Genomic DNA, 26,798 nt, shown 5'->3' on the forward strand with positions numbered 1-26,798 from the left:
AGGTGCTTCTCAAATACATGCCTGTAACACTAACCTCCTCCCAAGATCTAGACCTCTGTTTCCAACAGCTTGCCGGTTCTGGCACATGGATGGCCTGCAGTCATTTTAAACTCAGTGTCCCAAGCTAAACTAGTTATTTCCCCTTCCCTCTCCTAGCAAACGGAAGGCATACTAGTCCTCTTCCTGAGTTCCCAATCTTGGTAAAAAGCGCCCTCTTCAAAGTCACTTAAGCTAGAAACCTCAGAATCCTTGATTCCTCTGGCATTCCCCTTATTTAGCTACTCAACAAAACCTATCAGTCCTCCCTTGCAACGTCAAGTGTCTCTCGGATTTCCATTTCCACGGTATAGTCCTGGTTCGAAGCCTTGATTAATCTTGTGACAGTATTCTAACGAGTGTCCCTCTCTCCATTCTGTAAATCAGACCACGGCATTGCCCAAGTCCAGGGCTACTGTAACCCCTCCCCTCTCGTCTCATCTCAGCCACTGGGTTACCAGAGCATCTTTGTAAAAGCCAGATAGGATTCTATCACATCTATGTGCAAAAAGTAGTTCAGGGCTTCCCTGGTGGCGCAGTGGTTGAGAGTCTGCCTGCCGATGCAGGGGACATGGGTTTGTCCCCCGGTCCGGGAGGATCCCACATGCCGCGGAGCGGCTGGGCCTGTGAGCCATGGTCGCTGAGCCTGCATGTCCGGAGCCTGCGCTTCGCAACGGGAGACGCCACAATAGTGAGAGGCCCGCGTACCGCAAAAAAAAAAAAAAAAGTAGTTCATAGGTCTATTTCTTATATCTAGGCCTTGGCTATTTTTCTAATTTTATGTCTTCTCTTTGTCTGACGCACCCTATGCTGTATTCAGGTTACAACTAACCTTTAGGCAGTCTCTAAATATGCATGCCCTTTCTGCATCTGGGTTTTTACTCCTACTGTTTCCCCTCCTGAGGAAGTTCTCTCTCTGCTCCTGATCCCCACCCACATAGCCATCTTTCCTTCATTAAAATAAATCCTTCCCTCCCTGATTCTCTAACCCTGATCACCACCCACCTTGCCTCATGGTCATTTGTGTGAGGGAGTGTGCCCCCTCTTCTAGACGGGAACCTCTCAAGCTACCAGACACAAGTCTAGAACCGTACCCTCTACACAGTAAGTACTCAATAACGGCAGTTAAATGGAATCGTTCAATTGTTCTTTTTTCTACTTGATTGACAGGATGAATTTGGATATTCTATAAATGATTATTCAGTATCTCCTGATAGACAATATATTCTCTTCGAATACAACTATGTGAAGGTAAAAGAAATGCTTTTTTACTGTGACATTTAAAGAATCCTATGAGTACGTTATTTTATAACTGATTTCAAGTCTGTGACTATTTAGGATTGACACCTAAGTAAAACCGTAGGCGCTAAAAACTCATTAATTCAGTATCAGAAGGAGAAATGGTCATTCTCATTCATAAAAGATAAGTCTAATGAATGTTTTTTAAAAAATTCATTTTCAGGGTTTTCAAATACTAAAAAGCTAAAGTAATATTATACATAGATACTAAAAACATAAGTTAATAAAATAGAACTTATAATTTAAAAGTATGTGTACATGTCTGACTTGTACATCCAGTAATAGAACCCTTTATTTCCTTTGTCTCAGTTCGACATATATTAAAACTCTCAAGTATTTGCTTTAAAAACAGTTAAACTTCTCATCCTCTAGAAGAGACTCTGCACGGTGACTCAGACCACCTCCCAGCCCCCAGGTCCCACCATATACAAACCGTTCCAAAGGGGCAGCCTCAGCACAGGTCATCAGTGCCCTGCAGGGAGTGCTCAGCTTCCTCCAGTTGCCCAGCCCAACATCAAATTCTCACACATTGAGGAAAGGTTACAGCCTAATCACACATCCTTCTCATGTTTAGGGTGGCTGCCAATTGCCAGTGACTTTCACTGCAGCTTTTTGATTATTCATGGATTTGACAACGGTTGTTGAGTATAGGAAGTTTTGAGACATACCGGAAAGATTAAAAACCTGTAGAGAGATTCTGCTTGAAAACAAAATACAAAGCTGGGGATCCCTACCTCTGCCTTTTTTCTCTGGAATAAATAGTAAATACTGAGTGACCTTATCCCACACACCAGCGCTCCTGTATTCAGGCCATGCCGACCATCCCGTACTCCGTTTCCCATTTTGGGATGGTAACTCCCGCTCGTAATATTTGCCCTGATTCATTGTGCTGGGCTCCATTTCCTGGACATGAAGCCTTGCTGACTATGTTCTGCTAAACCAATCCACCAGGAAGGAATCAGAAGCCTAAGCCAACTTTAACACATCTGTTCCCAGTTAATGAATTAGTGTTTGTTTAATTCAGTGGTTCTCATTGCTGTCTACGGATTAAAATCACTTAAGGAGCTTTTAAAAATTCCTAGTGTCCAGGTCCAATCCCCAGATCAATAAATTGAAGTCTCTGGGGTGAAGCTGTCATCAGTTTTCTTTTTTTTTTTTTTTTAAAACGTAGAGTATTTTAATGAGCAGCCAGGGTTGAGAACCACAGATTAACAATTTCCCAAGTTAAAGACAAACATATAAAGACTATGAGGTTAAGGTAGAAACAGCAAGGTAAATACCAGCTCAATTTACTATTTAGCCAAGTTCAACAAGTGCCATATGGTGTGTACTAATGGATGTATTTCACTGGTAGACCTTAGCTGGACAACCATCATTGGTAATTTGTATCTGTTCTATCACTGGAGTTTTCATGTGCGTTTAACTGCTTCTGCTGTTTTCATTCTGTCCCCTTCATCCTGCCACTCTGCCTTTCTGAACCCACCTCACACCTCCTTCTCTGCACTCACCAAGCTTGGCCAGTGCTTCCCACCCCTGCCTGCTCCTTAGGATCAATCACCTGGGGAAGTTTATTTTAAAATACAGATGCCTAGGGACTTCCCTGGTGGTGCAGCGGTTGAGAGTCCGCCTGCCGATGCAGGGGACACAGGTTCGTGCCCCAGTCCGGGAAGATCCCACATGCCGCGGAGCGGCTGGGCCCGTGAGCCATGGCCACTGAGCCTGCGCGTCCGGAGCCTGTGCTCTGCAACGGGAGAGGCCGCAACAGTGACAGGCCCGCGTACCGCAAAAAATATATAAATAAATAAATAAATAATAAAATACAGATGCCTACAGCCTACTGCACACCAACTAACTCAGCATAGCTATGGATGGGGTCCAGGCGTGGGTAGTTTTAAGGACTCCCAAGTGATTCAGTGATCCAAAGTTAAGAACCTTTAAGTGCAAAGCTCTTCATTTTTCTCAAGCATCACTTTCATTCCCATCTAAGGGCCAAAGCATTTGCTATTGCTTCATCCTGGCACCTTCTTCCCCTGCTCATCATACGCTCTCCCTTTTTAGTAACTCAGGTCCAGGCTTTGTTGATGCTACTCTGTCCCCCCAGCATTCACTCTCTATCACATTAGCTTACTTTCTTCATACATTTTATTGCCGAGCATTAAATCAAAAGATTACTGAAATAGAGAACTCTATATTCTATTTTACTTCCCGGAGTATCCAGCAGAATTTTCTATCCAGCGTAAATGTGTTGACTAATCAACTCTCAAGACACACATCAAGAACAAAGAGAAGTCTACTTTTATTCCATTTCCCTGGAGGTCTACTTCCAGTGCTCTTTAGATCCTACTGCATGGTTTCTCCATGACTGAGCTAGTGCATTCAGAAAGATCAATTCTTAATTTTAAGGTGTAGCTACAAAAAAAGGTAAGTGAGTCAGTGAACAAAAACAAATAATTTTTAAAAAATTAATTAATTAAAAAAAGGAAAACATAAATAAGTAAGTACCATACAGCCTAGTATGGATGTTCTCATAGCATCTCGCCTCATCCCTTAATGCTATACCGATAATAATACTTGCATCGTCTGTGACTTGTTGACAATGTCCAGGAGTCCTGCTAAATACTTCACGTTCATTCTCATGCTCCTGAGATTGTTTCTGTCACTATCCTCATCTTCCTAAAGAGAAAATTGAAGTCTAGAAAGAAACTTGCCTGATATTACATATTGGAAACTTGCCTTCGTCCATTTGGGTTGCTATAAACATCACAGACTGGGTGGCTTAACAACAGAAATTTATTTCTCAGAGTTCTGGAGGCTGAGAAGTCCAAGATCAAGGTGCCAGCAGATTCAGTATCTGTCGAGGTCTCACTTCCTGGATCATAGTTGGCCATCTTCTCCGTGTGTCCTCACATGGTAGAAGGGTCAAGGGATTTCTCTGGAGCCTCTTTTATAAGGAAACTAATCCCATTCATGAGAGCTTTCCCCCTCGTGACTTAGTCACTCCCCAGGGATCCCATCTCCAGAATACCATCACGTTGGGGGCTAGGATTTCAACATATGAATTGAGGGTAAGGGGGGAATACAAATATTCAGTCTATAGCAAGACTTGAATCCAGGTTAGAAGACTCCAAAGTTTGTGCTCTTAAACATGATCTTTCCTATCTTCGTGCTTAAACCTCTTTCTGCTATGATGCTTTTTTGCCCTTCTCTGTGTGGCAGTCCTCTGCCACTGAGACTCAGTCCAAGAATCACTTTTTCCATAAGCCTCTCTCCCTCCCCAATTCCTAATTTATGATTCCTGCCTTTCCCCACCCACCTCCATTGCATGCTCTGTGATTCTTTTCTTGTAGTTTATGTCTCCATATCCCCCATTCAGCTATGAGCTCCTCAAAAAGAGGGAGCCTGTCTTATCCAGTAATGCCTAATCAAGAGGATAGGTGCCAATGTTTATAGCCTAAATAGACTGATAAGTCTGTTTCAGAAGATTAAGTGAATATACAAACATCTTGGATTTCCCTTTACAACCCATGATAGATCTGTCACCCTGAAATGATCTCAAAACTTCATAAATCTCTTAATATTTTTAGCCTGTACCACAACTTTTGGTTCTAGCGAGTATTATACTCAGAAGTTTTCCAGAAACAAGCATGGAGTGTGTCAGAATAATTCAGGATTCAAAAAAGAATGTATGACTTGCAAAGAAGAGGAGACAATAAATATTTTTTGACATGAGAGGACAGGAGGGTGATAAATGATAAGTGGGAAATATTTTTCAAGATTAGGGACCTGACGTGTCTCAGCTCTGCTAATACAGCTGGGGGTCTTGGGCTACCTATTTCATCTATTTCAGCCTCATAGGTAAACTTTGATTATTTTAGTTTGGTCTGTTTCTTGAATACATACTATGTGACTTGTGCTAGACCAGACTCCGGGTATTTAAAGATGAACAAGAAACAATTTCTTACCTCTACGAGTATGGTAGGGAAGACAGACATACAGACAAGTAATTTTGAAAAAAAATCTTTAATTTATATATGTATCCACATATAACCATAATATTTCATAAATGCAAATCTGTGATCATATATTTAAAAAATCTTCAGTCTTATTTTTTTACCATTTTTTCTTGACTCCCTACTCCTCACCCCTCTGCCTTTTCCCCAGGTATCCCATGTTGAGAATCTATTGTATACCCCTCCATATTTTATATTTGTTTCTTTATTCATATAATTCTAGGAAGATAGAGATTCTTTTTAGTTATTGTTTATTTTATAAAAATAGAATCCTATTTTCCATACTTTTCTGTAAATTGCATTTCTCACTCAGTGGTACCATGTGGAACTTCTTCCAAGTCATCTGCTACGGCTCTATCTCATTTATTTTTGAATTAATAGACTTTATTTTTTAGAGCAGCTTTAGGTTTACAGAAAATGAGTGGAAAGTACAGGGGGTTCCCATATACTTCCTCACCACCCCCCACCTCACCTCCACCCCTGTTATTTTCCCTATTATTAACATTTTGCATTAGTGTAGTACATTTGTTACAATTGATGAGCCAATATTGACGCATTATTATTAACTAAAGTTCATAGTTTACATTAGGGTTCACTCTCTGTGTTGTACATTTTATGGGTTTTGACAAATGTAGAGTGTATAATGACTTTTATCTGTCATTATAGTATCATGCAGAATATTTTCACTTTTCCTAAAAATCCCCTGTGCTCCACCTGTTCGTCCTTCCTTTCACCCGAACCCCTAGCAACCACTGATCTTTACTGTGTCTGTAATTTTGTCTTTTCCAGAATGTCATGTGGTTGGAATCATACAGTATGTTGCCTTTTCAGATTGGCTTCTCTCACTTGGCAATATGCATTTAAGTTTCCTCTATTTCTTTTCATGGCTTGGTAGGTCATTTCTTTTTATCGTTGAATAATATTCCATAGTCTGCCTGGACCATGGTTTGTTTATACATTCACCTGTTGAAGGACATCTTGGTTATGTCCAAGTTTTGGCAAACATGAATAAAGCTGCTGTAAACATTTGTGTGTAGGTTTTTCGTGTGGGTATAAGTTTTCAGCTCATTTGGATAAATGACAAAGAGTTTGCTGGTAAAATTATTTGAGCTGGGAGTTTTCTTTGTACAGAGGTTATTTATGGATTCAGTTGTTTATTAGATGTAAAACTATTCAGAATTCACTCTTTCGTCTCACTTTTGATAACTTGCTTTTAAAGGAATTTGTCCTTTTTTCTAACTTTTAAAATTTATAGGTAAAAAACATTTAAAATAAGGTCTTATAATCTTTTAATGTCTGTAGAGCCCATTGTGGTATCCCATTTTTCATTTCTGATATTATTCATTCATACTCTTTTTCTTACTCTATGTTAGTAATTTTATTAGTCTTTTCAAAGAGCCAGTTTTTAGCTTTGTTGGATTTTTCTCTGTTGTATTTTTTCTATTTGATTACTGCTTTTACCTTTATTACTTCTTTTCTTCTAATTTCTTTGTATTTGGTTTGCTTTTCATTTTTTAGATTCTTGAGATGGTTATTTAAAATATTGATGGTATATGTATTTCAATTTTAAAACATATTGCCAGGTGGCTTTCAAAAACTCTGTAACACTTTATATTTTCATGATCAGTGTAGGAAAGTAAACATCTCTCCCCATCACTACCAGCAATAGAATTAGAGTTCTTTAAGATATTTTGCCAATAAGATGGTTGAAAAGGGAAAATTTGCATTTTCTTAAACAGGTGAACTTAACATTACTGTGGTAAGCGCTGAGAATAATGTTTGCCACAGGAAATGGCACCTCAGCCCACTGTGGTCCTGGGAAGTCTCCTTTGCAGAGGTGAGGCCAGAGAAAAGTTATAGGTGAAATCCAGAGGAGTTTGTACTAGATGATTTCTGAGATATTTTCTAATTCCAGAATTTTAAGAATCTAGATAGGGAATTATAAGATATAAAATTTGAGAATTATACAATGTTATACGGCTTTATCTCTCAACTGGGCTCCTATAGCAAGTGGTCAAACTACCAAGAATCACAGAAGCCTGAAATGTTTGTTTTCTTTTGCAGCAATGGAGGCATTCCTACACAGCTTCGTATGACATTTATGACTTAAATAAAAGGTCAGCGACTTCCTCCCAAAATCTGTTATTTATGCTTTTCTAGTATAATAATAATTTAACAAGAAAAGAAATTCCACTGTGATTTATTCACTTGGAAATGTTTCTCTTTATCTTTTTCCAGGCAGCTAATTACAGAAGAGAGAATCCCAAACAACACACAGTGGGTCACATGGTCACCAGTGGGTCATAAATTGGTTAGTGAGTCTCTCCCCTTGTCGGAAAAATAATGGCTCGAATCTCTCATATGCAGAAGCTGCTAACCATGATACAGAGCAGACACTTAGGAAGCCAGTACATCACTACCAAACAGAGTTTTATTGCCTAAAATAATATTTTATTAGTCTAACAGAGTAAATACAATTCCTGAAAGTTTCTGAACTACTGTCAGGGAATTGTTTATTTCCTGGGAAAATGTTCATTAAACTCTTGAATTCTAATTCTGTTGCACTTTGGGTTTTGTTTTGTTTTGTTGAGACATTCCTGCTTTCTGATAGTTCTGTGACTTTCTCTATGTTGTCACTATAGATATACCTTCATGTGCTATAGTCTTAGGAGAATGTCAGAAGTCCAGAAGAATCTAAACAGGAAGACAGACTGTTTGTCTGTAGTTGACTTCACCCTCTGGGCATGCAGCTGCCCTACATCTACTCACCTTCCCTGGAGAGAAATGCATAGCACACATCATGCTATAGAAGTGGTCAGTCTTCCCAGGCTTTGCATACACTTCAGTATCCAAATAGCGTGGTTGTGAGCTGCTTCTTGGGCTTCTGTATCTATACTTATAGTTTAAGAATGTGAGAGGAGGGAGTAAACGACTCTTCCTCCTGATCAATGGAATAAGCTTAGGTAATCATTACACTTGCATACCAATATTTTTTGAGGATAAAATAATTGGTAAGTTTTTTAAAATCCAGAATAAAATGTATTATGTATCAATATTTTTTTCCAATCTTTCTAGGCGTACGTTTGGAAAAATGATATTTATGTCAAAAATGAACCAAATTTGCCAAGTCAGAGGGTCACATGGACTGGGAAAGAAGATGTAATCTATAATGGAATAACTGACTGGGTTTATGAAGGTAGAGACATTAAAGCTTTTTCAAATCAGAAAATCTGTACGTTTTCAAAAACAGTTAAAATGGGGGGAAATTCAATGGCATTCAAAATAAGTTGCATTTTAAAAATGTCATCAAATCTCCTTTAGCACTCATAACACTAGGTATCTCATAGACCAAGAATCTCTTCACAGTGGCTACTGATGCTACATCCTCACTGTCTCTTCAATGCTCCTATTGTCTTTGCTCTACTGCTACAAAAGGGCCTTTCTGTGTAGGTAGCTTTTCTGCTTTACTGGGGCATAAAAGCCTCCAGATTGATATCAGATGTTTCTTGAACCGGGCCTACCTAACCCAGAAGTTACTAAAGAAAACGAAATACTCCCAGAACATTCCAAAAGATGACAAACTATTGTCTGGAGATTGGGGAGTCAAGGGTAAGAAAATGCCTTTTTTTTATAGAGGATTTGTGTTCATTGGAACTTGAACAAATTATCATTTCCTGTTTCTAAAGAAGAAAAAAATAATTAGAAAGACTTAGGAAAAAATGGGTTCAAAAAACAGAACTGAAAAAGTTAAAAAGAATGATTCTCTCTTTAAGGATAAAGAGTTTTAGAAAATATTAGGAAAACATTATTCATGTCTATAGTTGCCAAGGTAAAAAGCATTTTGAGGCTATTCCAAACCCTTCATAAGATTGTCTCATGCTTATTAAAGACTCATCCTTATTTTATCCTGTTATTTCTTCTTCATACTTATAAAAAAAAGGTTTTTCTTCATGACAATTTCGGTTCTTACTAGTTCAAATCGAGTTCAGTTAAGTGGATAACATTATAAGAACAGGAAACACTTTAAAAGAAAGATAAATTCCCATGGCCCAGAAACAAGTGTTTGATGAAAACTTACAATGCAATTTACTATCACTTGTCACTTAGATATTGAAAAACGTCTTTAACACTTGTTGGACAGCACAACACAACCTCCAGGATCCCCAACGTGAGCTAGATAAAGCCTCTTCCCAAAGCTGTGACTGACCCTTCCTTGGAACAGCTGGGCAGCTCTAAGATAAAAACACTCCGACACTAAGGTTCTTTCTAAGGTAGATAATAGCTGGAGGGATCTCATTTTGCCTGTTCATGACTAAGCCATTCACAAGCAGAAGAATGGCTTCACAGTTCCAATGTGGGCCTGTCTCTAAAAACAGGACTTTAGTCCCTACAGGGAAATTCCTACAATTGGTTTTGTACATTTACAAATGCTCCATACTTAGAAAAGGGCACACCTGCTTCTCCATATATCGGGTCACCTTCCTATTGGAGCCACCCTCTCCACTGTAGCCATGAAGACCTGTTGGGATCAAAAGAGAGTACATTTTGAGAATCTGTAGGTTCATAAGTAAATGGACAAACAAAGCTGCAAGGTCTAAACAGGGCCACGTGCCACACTGAGGAGGGACACTCACAGAGGAGCCTATATTCTGGGACTTGGGCCGCCATCCCACCCTGGGTCCCCAAATAGCTTTCTCTCTCAAGTTTTCTGTTTTCACTTTATTTTATGATTTTCTAATTGATTATTATTTTACTTTGGTTAATAAGTGTTTTCTTTTTCCAAAAAAAAAGGATAATACTTTATCTCCTAGGATGAAGTTAATTACGTTACAGTCACTTTTGAGTATGAATGTAGTTTACCTAACCCAGAGCTGAAAATGCGAATTTTGGTGAGATGAGAGGGGATAGAGAAGGAAATAATTTAGGGAGATGGAGCATTCCTTACCCCCCTGAGGCAGTAGTGTTGACAGTGGCGGGGGTGGGGGTGGGGGTTGTGATTAATTCAGTGCAATTCACATTGAGTGCCAACCACCTACAAGGTGCTGTGCCAGGTGCTGGGGACACAGAGACAAATGCTACCCAACTGTTGCTCTCAGGGAGTTCAGCCCAGAGAGAGACAAAGAAGCCAACAAAAACTGTCATGGAGTGAATTAAGTATCCTATTACAGGGAGGAAACTAGGTCCCAGGGGTACCTAAGGGATTTCAGAGTGAGTGGCAGGATGGGAGTTATCACAGGATGGTGGTGGGAGTGCCATAGACACCCATGGTGTTCATAGCCAACTTCAGGAAGGGCTGGATATCTTTTCCTTCTTTCTTTGTTCTTCTTTCTCCTTACCCATGATCCCTTCATTCTTAGGACTTTGAGTTTGACTAGTGTAGTTTTATAATAATGGTTTTGACACATCATTGATATGGAAAAATGTGGTCAGTATTCCAATAAGGCAGAAAGAGAAAGACAAATACCATATGCTATCACTTATATGTGAAATCTAAAATATGACACAAATGAACTTAGCTATGAAACATAAACAGACTCACAGACATAGAGAACAGACTTGTGGTCACCAAGGTTGGGGGGTGGGGGAGGGATGGATTGGGAGTTTGGGGCTAGCAGATACAAACTATTATAAATAGAATGGATAAACAACAAGGTCTTACTGTATAGCACAGGGAATTATATTCAATCTCCTGTGATAAACCATAATGGAAAAGAAAAATAAATAAGTAAATAGATAGATAGATAAAGTGTTCAGTATTCTAAATAACTACTAATCCAAAACATAGATTCCTACCTGCCACCTGTACTTAAAAGTGATTTTACAAAGCATTACCTTGCTGTCATTCTATTCATTTTATGTAATTGCATCTTGATCTTAGATTAGAACCAATGGGTAGAAGCTATAAGGAATGAGACATGAACTCAGTATATGAAGAAGTTCTTAGTAAGAAGCCCCCTTGGCTTAGAATCACAAGGCCTGCCTTATTGTCTCTGTTAATTCACTCTACCTCTCTAAACCTTAGTTGTCCTCTCTGTAAAATAGCCTATGAATAGACTCACCCAGGGTTCAATTAGATAAGTGTTTTGTAAATTCTAAATTGCTGCATAAATGTAACTCAGTGATATACGTATAAAGCAGTCAAAGGGGGAGCAGGCTGCCTGATCAAGTAGAAGGTTTTCTGTTACTAGAAGTGCTGAAATAGGCAGGAAGGAACAGTAGAAGAGGGACTCCAACCAGACAAATCTGGATTCATTCTTGATTTTAGCAACTATTGGTCATGTGCTCCTGAGTAAATTACTTACTCTCTTTAAGCCTGCCTGCCCCTTTGCTCATCCGCACAAGGAGTTACTGTGAGGATTAACCGAGATAATAGATGTCAGTTACGTAGTAGTGTATGGTCAGCAGGCATTAAATGGCAGCTGCTCATCATTATAACTATTATATTTTATTGTTGTTGTTATTTTTATTACTGTTACTCCTACTACCATTACCATAGTCATAATTGAAAGCAAGCATTTGGAAGAAACTCGTCAAGAAGCCATAAGAATCAGAAAAGTGATTGGGATAAATGATCGCCTAACTCTAATATTCACGTTTTTATGCTTTTGCTTTTACCTTTCCTCTTGCTGCACAACATGAAATGTGTGGATTAACTCTGTGTAAAGGATTAGGAGGCTCCATCAAGTCTACTTGAATCCTCTATTCCCAGTTGGTGATAGAGGTTTTGGCGTTTTAAGAGGCAGAGATTGGAAGTCCCATGAATAGACTCCATAATAAACATAGGAAGGAGCTACCTTTGCCAGAAATTGAGAACAAGTGCAACATTGTTCAAGAAAGAAAAACCTTTCCTTTCATTTTGCTTCCATCTTACTGTCTTCCCTCACCCATCAGCTGATAGACCAGAGGAGGGTGTTAATCCAAGGGAGTCTTCAGTTTCTAGACTAGGCAAGGGAGATGTTTCTTGGTAGGGGTCTCATGGAGCTCCCTTCCATTCGAAATCCATCATTCTCAAGGCTTTTGTGCCAAGAGTAGTAAACTCTGGGCACCATATTGGTTTGATAGCCTGGAGCCACACACCACCCACCAGTACCCTGCGGGCTCAGTACAAACTGAGCCCACTTGGGGAACGTATGCTGGCATGTTGACTGTTTGAAAAATTAGAAAGGAGAATCAGCCCCTTGTGTGAAATTTACTTTTAGTATGTTTTGTGGCATAAATTTAGAGGATTATAAGATAAGGAAAAAAATGTAGAGTTTATATTAAATATTGTGTGCTAAGATATTCAAAAATGGTCCAACGGGTTACTTATTTTTACAATCCAGCTCTATCCTTGAGGATTTTATTTTTATTCGTTTGTATTACTCTGATTTTGGAAGCCCAGCAAATGCAAAGTGGTTCATTAGTTGAACTCTACTGTAATTACTAAAGCTAATGAGAACAATATTTTGAATGCCAAAGCCAATTTATCAGCTACTTCTTGTAACAGAACAATTTCTGTCTTTTTTCAGAGGAAGTCTTTAGTACTTACTCCGCTCTGTGGTGGTCTCCAAACGGCACTTTTTTAGCATATGCCCAATTTAACGACACAGAAGTCCCACTGATTGAATACTCCTTCTACTCTGATGAGTCACTGCAGTACCCAAAGACCATGCATATTCCTTATCCAAAGGTCTGTGCTCCGTTTACATAGTGGTTCCGTGATTTGATGGGAAGAGAATGGTTTCATTTAATCCTTTCCTGCTAATGAAAATATTGTCAGTCTCTCTTCAACAGCTTGTGTGATTACTCTTGCTGAAGTCAACAGCATGTGGCAATTTTAAAGTATTTTTATTATCCCAGGAAAGAGTGTGATTTAAGGTTTTGTAATTTCTCCAAAAACTTTGAAGAATGACAAGCCGAAAAAGATGGGGAAAATGCTTTTGAAAGAAGTAGGGGGAATGAAAATGTTTGAAAGGAGGAAAAGAGAGGCTGTGATTGAATCACAAGCTCATCTCATTTGTAGAAGTTGGATTGTGCCCTAGATAAAGTTGAAGAGCGGGGTTATATACCAGGTTGTATTACTAACTGATACATGACGAGTTTTAGTAGTTCTATTATAGATTTGGCACTAATGTAAATTTCACCCGTCCTACATTTGGAATAATAGTGTCATGTCTTGGTTTTCAAGACTGTTTCCCCCTCCGGGATGCATGTTTATGAAAACTGAAGAGCCTTATTAAGCAGTATAAGCCAAGGAAGAGGGAGGTTTAGGAAGGAACCAGGATTCTTCACTTCACTAGTGTCATAATAACAATGGCCACAGTATCATCTATAGGAAAATCTAATAGCAAAGTGTTTTTGCTGTAAGCAATTTGGGAGAAGGGATTTTTATTTTTACCGACTCCCTCAATTTGCTTTATGAAGAGCTGCCATTTTAGGGAGACAGAGGAAGTTAAAAGAAAAAAAATCAGAGACTAAATATGGAGATGTATTTTCAGTGGAATGTTATTTTTTGAAGAGTGCAACTGGCAAAGAAATACCATAGAGTGTTCTCACTAAAAATATCATATTATTTCTAACTAATTTGTCAATTGAAAATCTATGTGTATATGTAAAACGATTTTATAGATTTCTGTCATAATATTGATTGTAAAACTCCAAAGTACTGAACCTGAATTTGGAGTGGAAGTGATGGCTTCCTAATTAGCATTTTGGCTCTCGGCTCAGGTAAACTAATTTTCCTGGGGGATTGTGTCTTTGGCTGAACCCAGGGTATTCTTCCTAGTGGTCAGCCATCAGTCTTCTTGTCTTCGGGAGTCAGGGTATATTTACAAATTAAAAGAATTGATTTTAACAAGTTTATCCTTTTTTGCTCAAAGTGCATAAATTATGAGCATTCATTACTTAAACGGGAGTCATATATATATTTCTGCCTGAACATGAGAAGGTTGCATTTCATGACTCTCCCTTATGTTCATTTTATCTGTATTAAATTGTTTGAAAGTGTCTGGTTGTTTATAATTTTATGGCCATAATGCAGACATTTTTGTACAGCTCTAAACTTGTGTGATGTTGTTATGTATATATCTTTTGTCAATACCAATTCTGTGATTGTTTTTTTCCTAGGCAGGAGCTGTGAACCCAACTGTAAATTTCTTTGTTGTAAATACCAACACTCTCAGCCCAGACATCAATGCAACTTCCCAACAAATCATTCCTCCTGCTTCTGTGTTAATAGGGTAAGACTCTTGACCCAAATGCTTGTGTTGTAAACAGTTCCACAGCTCCCAGGGAGAACACTTTCAAAATGAATGGCAGAATCAATGGCAGTATCTCATGGTGTCACCTGGCCCTGCCCGTCATTCATTCTTCTATTCAACCACTCTGTTGGGCTGCACTTGCCCAGCTTTAAGACCAAAGAAAGAACCCAGAGTCAGCAACAAAGACATCAGTGGTTTAATGGGTGCAGGAGCTTACACATCTGAAGCAAGGTCCTGGAGCGACACTGCACAGCGTGCTTCTGTGGACAGTGGGCAGGACAAGGCAGCAGGCTTCGCTCCCAGGGGGAAGAGGAGATTGCCAGTTACAGGGAGGATTACATCAGGTTGGCTCATTATTTACCAAGGAAATCAGCGGAGAGGCACGCCCCTCACCTCCCCTGTGTTAAGAATAGTCACTGGCTGGAGCCTGGGGCAAGTATGTAGGAAGGTTACTCAGGGGAGCAGGGGATGTACAGAGAGCAAGAGAACAGCCATCTTGGGGGGCCTGACCATACACACTCTTTGCTGAGTTCCAACTTCATGCCTTCATGCCAGGCATGGTTCCAGGGGTGAGGTTGCAGAATGAATAGAGCAGCCAGAGTCTCTGGTGTCATGGAGCCTCCACTCAAGTAGGGGAGGCAGACAACCACCAGGTAAACAAATAAAGTTACGTGAAATGTTGTGAAGACGATCAAAGGAGGGCAGCCGTGATGCTGATGGTTGGGGGGAGGCCAGGGAAGGTCTCTCTAATAAGAGGCCTGTGAGCAGTGATGTGAAGGAAGAGGGGAAGATCTAGCCACATGGAGAGCTGGGGGAGCAGTATCCGGGCAGAGGAAGAGCGGGTGCAAAGCCCCTGCAGAGGGAGCGTGCTTGGTGCAGTGGAGGCCCTGCAAGGAGGCCACAGAGTCTGGAGCATCTGAGTGGAGAAGAGAGTGATGGGAGGAAGGCCAGATCACACAGGGCTTTGCGGGGCCTGGTAAAACCTAGAGTAATTCAGGGAAACCGTGGATTAATTTTAGGCACCCCTGCGACACCGATGTGCCTCCAGACGTCATTTGCTTGCATGATCCTTGGTGGTTTGAAACTCTCAGCCCCTCCTTTATCTTCCTGTAAACACCAAACTACATGAAACTTCTGGCCATCAGGTTGCTCTCTCTTCTTCTCCATTACTTATGTGGGTTTTATCATTGCTTCTAAATAATGACTAGCCTCTATTGAGCACTCTCTGCGTGCCAGACCCAGGGCATCACATGCTTTATCTTATTAGTCTTTAAGTAACTCTTTCCAGCAACTATTATTATATGGCTCTTTTACAGATAAGAAAATGAGGCCTAGAGGGTAAGAAAATGACCCAGTGGGGGGCTGTATTCAAATCTTTCTGACTTGAAAGGAGGAGCTCGTAAGCACTCTTCTTCGAGGTGCCTCTCTCTCCCTCTGTGTGAATTCAGCTGGTGCCCTCAGATGCCTGAAGTTATCATCAGAGCCATATGGAAGCATTTTCCTTCTCAGGGTTGCATTTACTACATCAGGCATGCTGGAGGCTTTGCTCTGTGGTTATTAATTCATTTACTTTCTTAGAAATATCTATATTAACCTGTTTATTCCTAGGGAAAATTAATTATCAGTCAACTAAAAAGTATTTCTTTAGGTTCTAAAATCTGCTCTTTGGTCCCGTCCAGCCATCTCTTCCATCAACATTGATTAAGCACCTGCTACTGACACTCATAGATGTCCTGTAGGGCTGAGTCTCCCTTCTGGCACTTATGATGGGGTGGGGGATATAAAACATGTCAATAAATGACTCCCAAAGCGCCTATGACAGAGGCATAAACAAAAGGCTGGAGGCATTCTGAGGAGGGGGAGATGGGTTTTCCGTGACCCCGGGGATCAAATAAAGCATCCTGGAGAATGAGTGAATTGGACAGGGCTCAGTGTGGGGCAGGGGGGAGGGCTGCAGTGGAAGGATCACCAAGCGTGCACAAGCTCGGGGCTGCCCAGGAAAGAGAAGCAAGCCCTGCGTGCCCTCTTGGTATATGCCCAACATCTGTCCGAAGGGAGGATGAGCCGTGAGCTCCCACGCTGAAAGATTTTAGATCTGGAAGGGGCTTTGGACCTTACAAATGTTTTTAAGGAGCGAGAAACCTTTGTGCGAGTGAGATACAACAGAGGTGGGGTGCCAGCAAGCAAACGGCAGGTGGCTGCTCAGGTTCTAGGCCCAGCCCCTGTGCCTTCTCCTTCCCCCAGGAGTCTCAGAATCGACAGAAACTACCGGGGTTCCAGAACACACTGAGAACACCTCTGTGAGACACAGATGAGAGATCTGAGGCTCAGAGAAGTAGACCCATTTGCTTAAGATCACACAGCAACTTAACATGGGAGCTTGGGAATAGGACAGAGGCCCACACTTGCTGGGCCAGAGTAATAGAATAGTCGAATTAAATTGTATTGGGTGCTTCCTATGTTGGGGACTGTGCCGGGTGCTCTGCTCACGTTGTCTCATTTATTACCCACATGCTGCCTATGGTGTCATTTTCACGGCCATTTCACAGATGAAGAGATGGCATCTTTCCCACTTAGAAATCACTTTCCAAGGCACAGTTGTGAATTTCGGAGCTCAGGAAACTTAAGCAGTTTAAGGACTTATTTTTCACCCTATATGAATGAATCCTTAAGTCTTTGTTCTTTGCAGTTCTTTACGCCACACTCATGGTGAGGGTTGCCTTACTCACTGTGGGTATTTTCTGGGGAACGTATTTCACCAAAGAAGCATTTCTGGAAATGCTACAGGAATGTGCTGTGTAAGAAACTGCAAACCCAGCTCTGATCTCTGTTAGTACCAGTACAGCTGCAGCTTTGCTAAAACCAGGCCTGAGGGCCCCCCTGGAGAAAAATGTTCTCGTACACGGTGGTGCTTCGTTTTCTAGCCTCATGCAGAGATCAGCAGGGCCAAGTTAATGCGGGCAAGTTATGCCTCTTCAGCTGCCCAGCACCTTCTGCTCTGTCTCGTAGTAATTCACTCGCTCCTGGAGCCAGGCCCTCCTCTGCCCGTGCACCCATCACTAATTTTCTCCTTAGGCCTCATCCTTTCATCACAGAGCATCCAGCAGCTGAAATCCTACAGGAAGATGAGGCTCTCCCCACACATGCACACGTTTTCCAAGGGTTGTTTTAGGAAAGTGGACTCCAAATAGCCTTCTTCTTTTCTCAAGTGGCCTAGTGGAAAGGGGCAGGTGAGGTGGGAAGAAAACCCTTTAACATGATTAGTGGGTCTCCTGGTACTAAATAACTTTATCTACTAAAAGCCAAAAGTTATGCTTTAGGTTCAGCAATCAGCCATATAAAAGTAACTTTTCCCCATTTGAAAACATTGAGCGATGGAATTTGGGAAGTCTGCCAGGAAACTCACATGCATCTGGCATCTTCCCTGCCCATTTCTAGGTCAAAGGTTCATGAACCTGTATCCTCCACTACCTTTGTCACTCTCCACAGCCCAAGGTGTACTCTGTACCCTGTGAGGGCTCCATAAAGGCGGTTCACCAGTGGAGCGGGCTCTAAATTTTGAATTCTTATATAAACACGCTTCTCTTCAATCAGTTTCTCTTTAGGATTTGGAATTGAGGGGAGACAGAATGAGAGTGCATAACCCAGCCTGGAGCTGCGATCACACCAGGCCAGGATGTCAGTGAGTCATGAAAAAGATATAAGGAAACCAAGGGCTTAATTGTAGTTTTTACTGGAAGTTTTAAGTCCCCACTTAAGACCGGAAAAATCCAACAAGCAGGATCATCAAGTATACTTTCCACAACATGCCAATTTTATTCTGTAAAAACAGAGAGGCATATACTGAATAGACTGGTTAGAGTGGTTGGGGGAGGGGTGGAAGAGGAACCAGGGACCGTACGAGGCAGCCTGGCCTTCCCTTGAGCCACTGACTGCCTTTCCCAGGTTAGACACAGTGATTCAACAAGCTCTTCTAACTTCTGGAACAGGATTAGTCCAAGAGGAATACGATTGATTTTAATACTAAAGCAATGAGGTAATTTCTCTACATAAGGAGAGTTCACACCATGTGGAGTCTACTCTGGGCCAGGAACTCATCTAAGTGCTGACATAAAGCTCATGATCACCTTATGCGGGAAGAATGTTGGAGTTCGTGTTTTGCAGACAAGTAAACAGAAGTGTAGAGAGGTTAGGTGACTCGTTCAAGGTCACACACTGGACAGGGTTGGAATCAGGATTCAAAATAAGCAGTTGGCTTCAGATTTCCTTCTCCCCGTCATTCCCTCTGTAGAACCTCCACCCATCCCTCTGGTAAGCATGGCTGGTTAGCTTCACCCTCTTAATTCTTTTCAGGATAAAGCTCCTTACTCTATGAAATCTATTTATTCCTCGAGAGTGCACACAGACAGAATAACTGAATTTTATAAAGCAAATCATATTTGAATGCACTGGGAGAGACTTGTGCTTGAGAGTCATATGACACAGGGTATCCCTTTGTAACGTGGCCGCTGTCTTGCAAAGAGTAGGCATGTAATAAAGGCCTGTTGTGTGATATTAATTCCCCTAATTTGTGTAAATGTTTCTTTGGGTATATTAAAGAGACTTAAAATAAGGTACCTATTACTACCTGGAAAGAAAACCACTACTAAGAGCAACTGCATACGGTGGAGTGATTAATTCAATGAACCACCCAGGGAAGAGGGCATCCTGCCGACGCTGGCCGCAGACTCCATGCTACCTTTTTTCCCCCTAGAGACAGGTACATAAAACAATAAGAACTACTGGTATAGAACAGGGCTTAGCACCCCTGGGCCTGCCGGCCAAATCCTGCCCCCACCCATTTTTACATGGTCCCCCAGGTAAGAACGGTTTTGACCTCTGTGAATGGTTGGGAAGAAAAATCATCAGAAGAATAATACTGCATGACAGGTGAAATTTACATGAACTTCAAATGTCAGCATCTCGTTGGCACGCAGTCACACTCATACGTCACGCACTGTCTCTGGCTGCTTTGGTGCTGCCAAGGCAGAGTCGAGTAGCTGCGACAGAGAGCATGTAGCCCGCAAAGCTGGAACTATTTACTGGCTGGCCCTCTTCTGAAAAATCGTTCTGACCCCAGATCTAGAGAGTTCATTTCAAAACCTTTTGTTTTCTATCTTGCGTTTCATTCTTCCATTCCCTTTGCAAGTATTTATCCCCTACCCCCGGGGATGACTGGTTTGCCTTTCCGTTTTCTCACTTAACGCCTCTGCCTTGGGCTCAGTATCGGGCAGTTAGACTAGATGAGGCGCCCTTGCTCCTGGGCCGGTGAAGCAGCATTCACCCTCTCAGACTCCGCAGCCTGGCGGTTCGTGATAAGCACCATGGGACCCGTGATAGCGGTGTAGAAGGAGGGGGTCTTCAAGAAAGCCCCACGGGCGGGGGATATTTGAGTAAATCCTGAAGAAGTTAAAGCATGACAGTCATTTCAGACCGAAGGGCAGGTTGACAAAGGGAGGCATGTGGAAAACCTTATAGGGTGTTCAGGGGACACCAGTCGTGCAGACTGGACAGTGTACAGTTCTTAATAAGCAAGAGAAAGGACTGAAATGGAGAGAAGTCCCTGTTTGTGTGAAGGTGGTGCTTTGCTGCTCCGTGAGGGGTTTTGGTCTTCTTTCAGTGCCTGCCACCTGTAGCGGAGACAGCCTGGAGGCCCGGGTACCCCTGGGCGTATTAACACAGTAACTGTCCTGCCCCGCAAAGAGAGATAGTGAAGTGGTGAGGGGCTTAAAGTGCTTTATCCAGCACCTGATCCATCCGAAGCGCTCAAAAAATATTTGTTGTTTGATTTAGTGTCTGTGAAGGGAGTGGGGACAGGAAGGGATCTGTGAATTCTGAGGAAGGACAGAGCTGCTTAGGTCCCGAGGATGGGACAGGACTTCCCCTTCTGTTCAGTGCTACATTCCACAGAATTTTCGTGAGCACCTGCTTTGTGCCAGGTAGTCTGCTAGGCCCTGGAGATACCCTGTGAACCAGACAGCTGTGGCCCAGCCTCAGAGAGTTTGCAGTCAAGAAGGAGAGCCTTGACAAGAGGAGGGGTGGGCACAGCCCATGAATCAAAGAGCAAAGGAGCATGTTAGGGTGAACGGATAGGGTCAGATGGGAAGGGGTGGAATGAAAAATTTCCTTTGGAATTCTTCTGACCAAAGGGAGCAAGGTTTTGATCACACACTGGACAGGAATGATTTAAGAAGAGTCATACAAAAATCGCACTAGGGTGTGGGGATCAAATAAAATAAAATAAATTATCCAGAGCAAATATTTAAGGAGGCTAGCAGAAAGGTAAAGTAGGAATTCCATGCATCTCACTTATCTCTCAAAATGTAGTTCCAAACACTGTTAAAGGTTTTTGTTGGAGGAGGCTGTACTGCTCGAGATATCTCTATTTATATAAATTTATGTTAAAATACCAAAAGTTTCCTTAATTTCTTCACACGATTTATATTTTGACACTTGAGAAAAGATTTGTAGGATACAATTATTTGGTTTTCAAACTTTGCAGAGATGTGAGTCCATTTTTTCCCCTTTGAAAATGAAGTTGAGAAAAGGGTCAACTGTAGTTTCTCCCTAGTAGGAAAAATGTTTTAGAGAAACGTATCAAATTACCAGAAAAGAATAAAATCTCAACCAGTGTCCCTGGGTTCCCTGTCATGGTCCCTCCAGACAGCAGAAAACAGATGGGAACATATCACCCTTGACACACTGGCACCACCAAAGGCCAGTTGTGGACTTGCAAAGTCCTGAGCCATGTTGTGAGGCATGTATGTTACACCTCTGTGGGATGTTAGCTGTTGTTCTTCCTGTCAGATATATTTGCATTTCCATTCAAAATTAAATTACACTTTAAGCTTTAAGAAAGGGTAAAATACTACGGTGTTAAATGGCTTCAACAACTGTTTAAAATTGTATTCCTATTAAGATTGATTTCATTGAGCAGAATGTCTATTTGTACCAAGGTCTGGAAATAGTTATTCTCCTTCTCCCCTCCCTCCCTTCCCTCCTTGCCTCCCCTCCCTCCATCCCTCCATCCTTCCTTCCCTCCCTTCTTTCAGGGATTACTACTTGTGTGATGTGACATGGGTAACCGAAGAAAGGATTTCTTTGCAGTGGATCCGGAGGATTCAGAACTATTCAGTCATGGATATCTGTGACTACGATGAGATCACTGGAAGATGGATTTCCTCAGTGGTAAAGTTGAATCGGGATGTTCTGCTTCCAAAGCTACATGTGATCTGAGGGCTGTAGGAAAACAGGGAGAGTGTAATCGGGAAATACAGCTTGAATTTCTATTCTTTCTCTGTGTCTGACCCTGAGGCAGTGAGTAAATCTTGAGTGACTTTTAGATAATTTGATATTACCTGGTGGTACGTCTAGTTCATCTGCTCTCACTAGTCATACTGTTTTAGTTATGGAGACTATCACTTGGGAAAAGGGTGGTGGTGATTGGAAAGCCAGAAAATAGAATTTGATGTCAAAATTCACAAAGTCCGAGAAAGCCAGGGGCCGCAAGTTCAAGGAAGCGTGTTTCAGGAAATGGGGAGTGACTCGCCGAGTATACGTGAAGCAAAACAAATATCTAGAGGCCACAAATCTATTACCACGCTGTGACTATCTTTCAGCAGTAAACAGCTTTAGAAAGTAAATAGATAACTTCCAGGCTGAGAGGGTGGCAACATTAAGGCAAAAGCAAGTGTTAATCCAACCTTGAAGTGCTGGGGGCGTTTCCAGCCCAGAGACCTCAAGGTATAGGTCGTGGATCAAAATTAAAGCCCCATTGGGACCAACAGCCTCAGGAGGGGTAGAGCCTGGGGGAGGCTTGCTGGCATATGTCAAGGACAGCTCTACAAGCCCTTCTCTGATAGTGGGCTCTGTGGCCACACACCTCTTCTCCCTGCTCCACCCTGGTTGGGCACACGGCAGATTCTTGCCTCAGAAATCCTTCCCTCCACCGCCTGCCCCTGTATCTTGATGCACTCATTCATTACTTATATAACAATCATCGAATACCTATTTTGTTCCAAGTTCTGTGCATAGCTCTGGAGGGAAAAAAAAAAATTAGGCAGCATGCCTGTCCCTAAAATGTTTATTTTCTGGTAGGGAAGACTGTTACGAAAATCAATAATAATAGTTACCATTTCTTGAACACTCACAGTAGCCAGACACTGTGGAGATAGGCTCAGTAAGGTCAAGGAGCTTGCTTAGCTCACAGTGACAGCCAGAATCCAAAGTAAAACACCAAGCTCTTTGCTTCCTGCCAATTAAATCATCTCAATAGCACCATAATGTGCTCTAAAAGTGTATAAGCAAGGTACAAAGGAAATGTAGGGCAAAAGAAGATAATCAACCTGCCTCGGGGGAGGCAGAAGGGGATGGGAGATGACATGGAGGAGACTAGAGCAGCCTGGGGTAAGTTGTCATATTCGGGGCAGCATGAAGGCAAGTGGACCCTATGAGCAGAGGCTGTGCAAAGGCATCTGGGGTGAAGAGCTTGGAGCCCGCAGGGTCTGGGGGTACACAGGACTAGGGGTTGAGGCGGAGGCACGATGATGAGAACTGAGGTTTGAGATATATGCTAAGGCTCAGGCACCATTCTGAGGAGTTTGACCTTACCTTGTAAGACACTCAGAGCTATTTCAAGGTTTTAAGTAGGAAAGAATTATAATGAGCTAGAACTATCTGTTGCCTGATGAGGTCAGCTGTGGGTTGAGCAGGGTGGAGGGCAGACTGGAAGGAGAGCAGAGCAGCAGCGTCTCCAACCAGGAGGTCAGGGCCATGGACCTGGGAAACCCGACAGGACACAAACTAAGGCAATAATGGTGGAGAAGAACAAGAGAAGTCAAAGGACTAGAAGACAGGGGCTGAGGGGGTTAGTGTGAGAAGAGCAGGGGTCTGGAGTGATTCCCAGGTCTCTGGCTTGGGTGAATGGTGCCACTAACCCAGAGAAGAACGAAGGAGTAAGAACAAGCTGGTGGGGATAAGGGAGAGATACTTCTGTACTTGCTGAATTGAAAATGTGGAGGAGCCTGCAGGACGGCTTATGAGTTACACATCCAGGACAGAGCTCTAGGCAAGAGAGGTAAATGTTCTAATGTAGCTATGTAAAAGGTACTATCATACATACAAATATGTGAATGGAGATAGTTTTCCTTTATTTTATTACAAGTACAATCTTGCTTATATTGCCGCAAATTGCAGCTAAAGAGTAGAATTCATATCTCACTTCTCTCTGTATTTTTCCCTCCCTAGGAACAGCAGCACACTGAAATAAGTACCACTGGCTGGGTTGGAAGAGTAAGTTGTAAGAGTTACGGGATTCTCTGTCGCATGGATCAGATACTCAGAGCTATTTAATATGCAGATATACCAAACGAGGCCTCTATGTTATTTGCTATTAATAGAGACAGCAGTTGACCTTTTTTCACTTAATATTTTAATGTCCCCTGTAGAGATGTCTTTTTGTAGAGAATATACAACATGCTTGGTTGGAAAAAGTAAAAGGACAAGTGAAAATTCAAGAGAAGAGCAGATAAAACAAAAGACACATTCTAGGCAAATTCTAGCTCCTGGAAAGTTAAAAAGCAACGGTTGCTGAAAGGCAGCCAAGATACCAGTTGTCTTCGTTGACCTCACGTTCGAAGTTAGGCGCTTCAGCGGCAGAAAACATGGTTTCCGCCCTCAGCCTCTGCACAAACGCAGGGGACAGGACTTCCCCCGGCAGGGACGCAGTGGCACTCACACCACACCCGCTATGCACCTCTCTCTGGAGGAATCCTACACACGTGGGTTCACACTTTACTATACCCTGGATGCAGAACTTTCTCCAAGGAAGCACGTGACCCTCCGTGACTTCCCATGCCTCACGCTACACCTTGTGCAGACTTATACCAGCCACGTTGCTACAAGCCTGTGGAGTGAAGCAAACCGATGAGGGCACTGCAGCCATCATGGCACCTCGTGTGAAAGAGGAAGAATGAATCGCCCCTAATTTGTATGACCACTTCTATTAAGCCCCTTTAAGAGAGAAACAAAATGACATAAAAAACGTAAGGATTTCTCGTCTCCCAGAACACAGAGGTGCAGCCCCCTGGTCCAGAAATGCGACCCCTTCCAGCTGGGCTCGGAGCCCCCTAGCATTCACACGTCCTTTTTGTTCAGGCATTGATTGGGCAGAGGGGAGAGGTTTGCCAACATGAAAAGTGGTTTCCTCCATGGCAAGAGACATGCTACACTTCCTCACGACTCTTTGAAAAAAATATGTTTTTTCCTCTCTGTATTTAACCAGACAGATGCCACTTTTCACACATTTCTACTAGGCACAACTCCATCCAGGGGAAACAGGGAAATGTATTAAAAAGATAAGGCTGTGAACACAGGTCTAGAGAGGGGAATGTGTTTCCGAGCTCTGTAATGAGAACACCAAGTGTACTGCACGCCTCGGCTTGCTCCATAAATGCATTCGTTTTGAATCACTAAATAGAAGAGGGAAGCATTTTTCTTCCCAAAATGGGAGCTGATGAGCGAGGAAACAGCGAGAGTGAAGTGAACCAACAGTTTTAAAAGACCATCTCCTACCTGCTCTCAAATGTAGTAAGGAAATTGAAGTCGTAAAGAGATATATTCCTTTCAGGCTGGGATAGATCCTCTTCTGCTTAAACGGCATTATGTTCTGAGAACTATCTTTTATCGAACTGTAAAAAATGGAAATTTTGTTCTATATTTCCATACAACTATTTTTTTTGGGTAAATTGTTGATCCTATTTAGCAAAATGGAAAGGCTTATAATAGAGATGATAACTATATGAATGTTTCCGTATGAAATATACGACAGACATTCCTTATGGTATCTAGTCCAGAAATGATTAAAGAGTTTCTAAGTCTGACTTTCAAAAAAATTATGTATAAGAAACAGGGGGGAGGGGGAAATCCCTCAAATTACAAACCACCTCCAACTAGAAACAGTCAAAAATAATATTAGTCTGTTTCAAGAAAGCACATTGTGACATCGAGGAAATTGACTTCTTAGAACTGAAAGGCTAATGCTAATTTTCTCACACATATCAAGACACCATAGCATTATCCTCCGTAGACAGAAGATGCCTAAGGGTAACAATAACCACTGCTATGTGTTGAGTGTCCTGTATAAGCCTCTTCATGTTTATTCTTTCATTTACTCCCCACCAAAAATTCCCTAGGAGTTAGATCTTTTGTCTGCATTTTCTAGGAGGAGAATTTTCTATTGAGACCCTCTGATTGCAATCGGCAAGTAAATGAAATATGGGTTTTGAGCATAGGTGTTGGGAGGACTTTCTGAAGCTAAAGTTGTACTGAGATGAGGCTAATGTGCTTTAACATGTTTTGTGTTTCCTATTATTCTCTAGTTTAGGCCTGCAGAACCTCATTTTACCTCTGACGGGAATAGCTTCTACAAGATCATCAGCAACGAAGAGGGCTACAAACACATTTGTCACTTCCAAACAGATAAGAGAGTGAGTATTTTTAAATAATTTATTTCGGGTTGATCTCCTTTTTTTGAAACTAACTTGAAGGGGAAATCATTTGGTAAAGTCGATCACTATGTACCAATAATCAGACTAATTCAAATACCCCAGTGGTATCTGTAGTAAGGTAGGATGGGGAAAAGAACCGAGATTATCCCAGTTCCCGATGTAAATGATTTAATCCTCTCCTTAACTTTGATCAGAGAGAGAGTCTAATAAACCTCTTTTTTTGAAAAATCCCATCAGAATTGCACATTTATTACAAAAGGAGCCTGGGAGGTCATTGGGATAGAAGCTCTTACCAGTGATTACCTGTAAGTATTCTAATAATCAGTAGTATATCAATATATTTGTCATAATCATGCCATTCGTTGCCCAGAATTAAGGAAAAATCTTCTACAAATAAAGAGTAGTCTATTTGGAATGTATTCAGGACTTTTTTCTTTTTAACATACGGAAGCCTTAATGATTTTCACATATGCTCAGCAGACTTGATACCATGCCACCAAGCAGCTCTACCTCTTGCTCTTACCTGCTTTGCATTAGAAGAGCTGGAGCCTCTTTTTCTTAAACGTCTTGGAACACTGAACTAGTGTTCAGGGGCATTTCGTCAAATTTCAACTGATACTGGATTTTTGGAAGGCTTGGAGAGGCTATTGTATTTGTCCATGTCTCGG

General features: G+C 41.7%; 1 protein-coding gene across 10 annotated transcripts in view; it reads left to right on the top strand.

Moving 5' to 3' along the window:
- The window catches only part of DPP4 (dipeptidyl peptidase 4), a 77,212-nt gene that overhangs the window by 22,744 nt on the left and 27,670 nt on the right, over window positions 1–26,798 (top strand). For all 10 annotated transcript variants that reach the window (XR_016394144.1, XM_089916762.1, XM_089916760.1 and 7 more), the window contains 10 exons: window positions 1,207–1,287; window positions 7,410–7,462; window positions 7,584–7,656; window positions 8,421–8,541; window positions 12,854–13,014; window positions 14,451–14,563; window positions 21,676–21,811; window positions 23,870–23,914; window positions 26,002–26,109; window positions 26,368–26,435. Coding sequence is in view for 9 of the 10 variants with exons in the window: in XM_089916762.1 (XP_089772888.1) it covers window positions 1,207–1,287; window positions 7,410–7,462; window positions 7,584–7,656; window positions 8,421–8,541; window positions 12,854–13,014; window positions 14,451–14,563; window positions 21,676–21,811; window positions 23,870–23,914; window positions 26,002–26,109; window positions 26,368–26,435 (959 nt within the window). In the remaining variant the exon portion in view is untranslated. The remainder of the gene's footprint in view (window positions 1–1,206; window positions 1,288–7,409; window positions 7,463–7,583; window positions 7,657–8,420; window positions 8,542–12,853; window positions 13,015–14,450; window positions 14,564–21,675; window positions 21,812–23,869; window positions 23,915–26,001; window positions 26,110–26,367; window positions 26,436–26,798) is intronic.

Source organism: Delphinapterus leucas, chromosome 8, assembly GCF_059928025.1.
Source record: "Delphinapterus leucas isolate spDelLeu-1000000601 "Yukka" chromosome 8, BTC_Dleu_Yukka2, whole genome shotgun sequence".
In the NCBI taxonomy this organism is placed as follows: domain Eukaryota; kingdom Metazoa; phylum Chordata; class Mammalia; order Artiodactyla; family Monodontidae; genus Delphinapterus; species Delphinapterus leucas.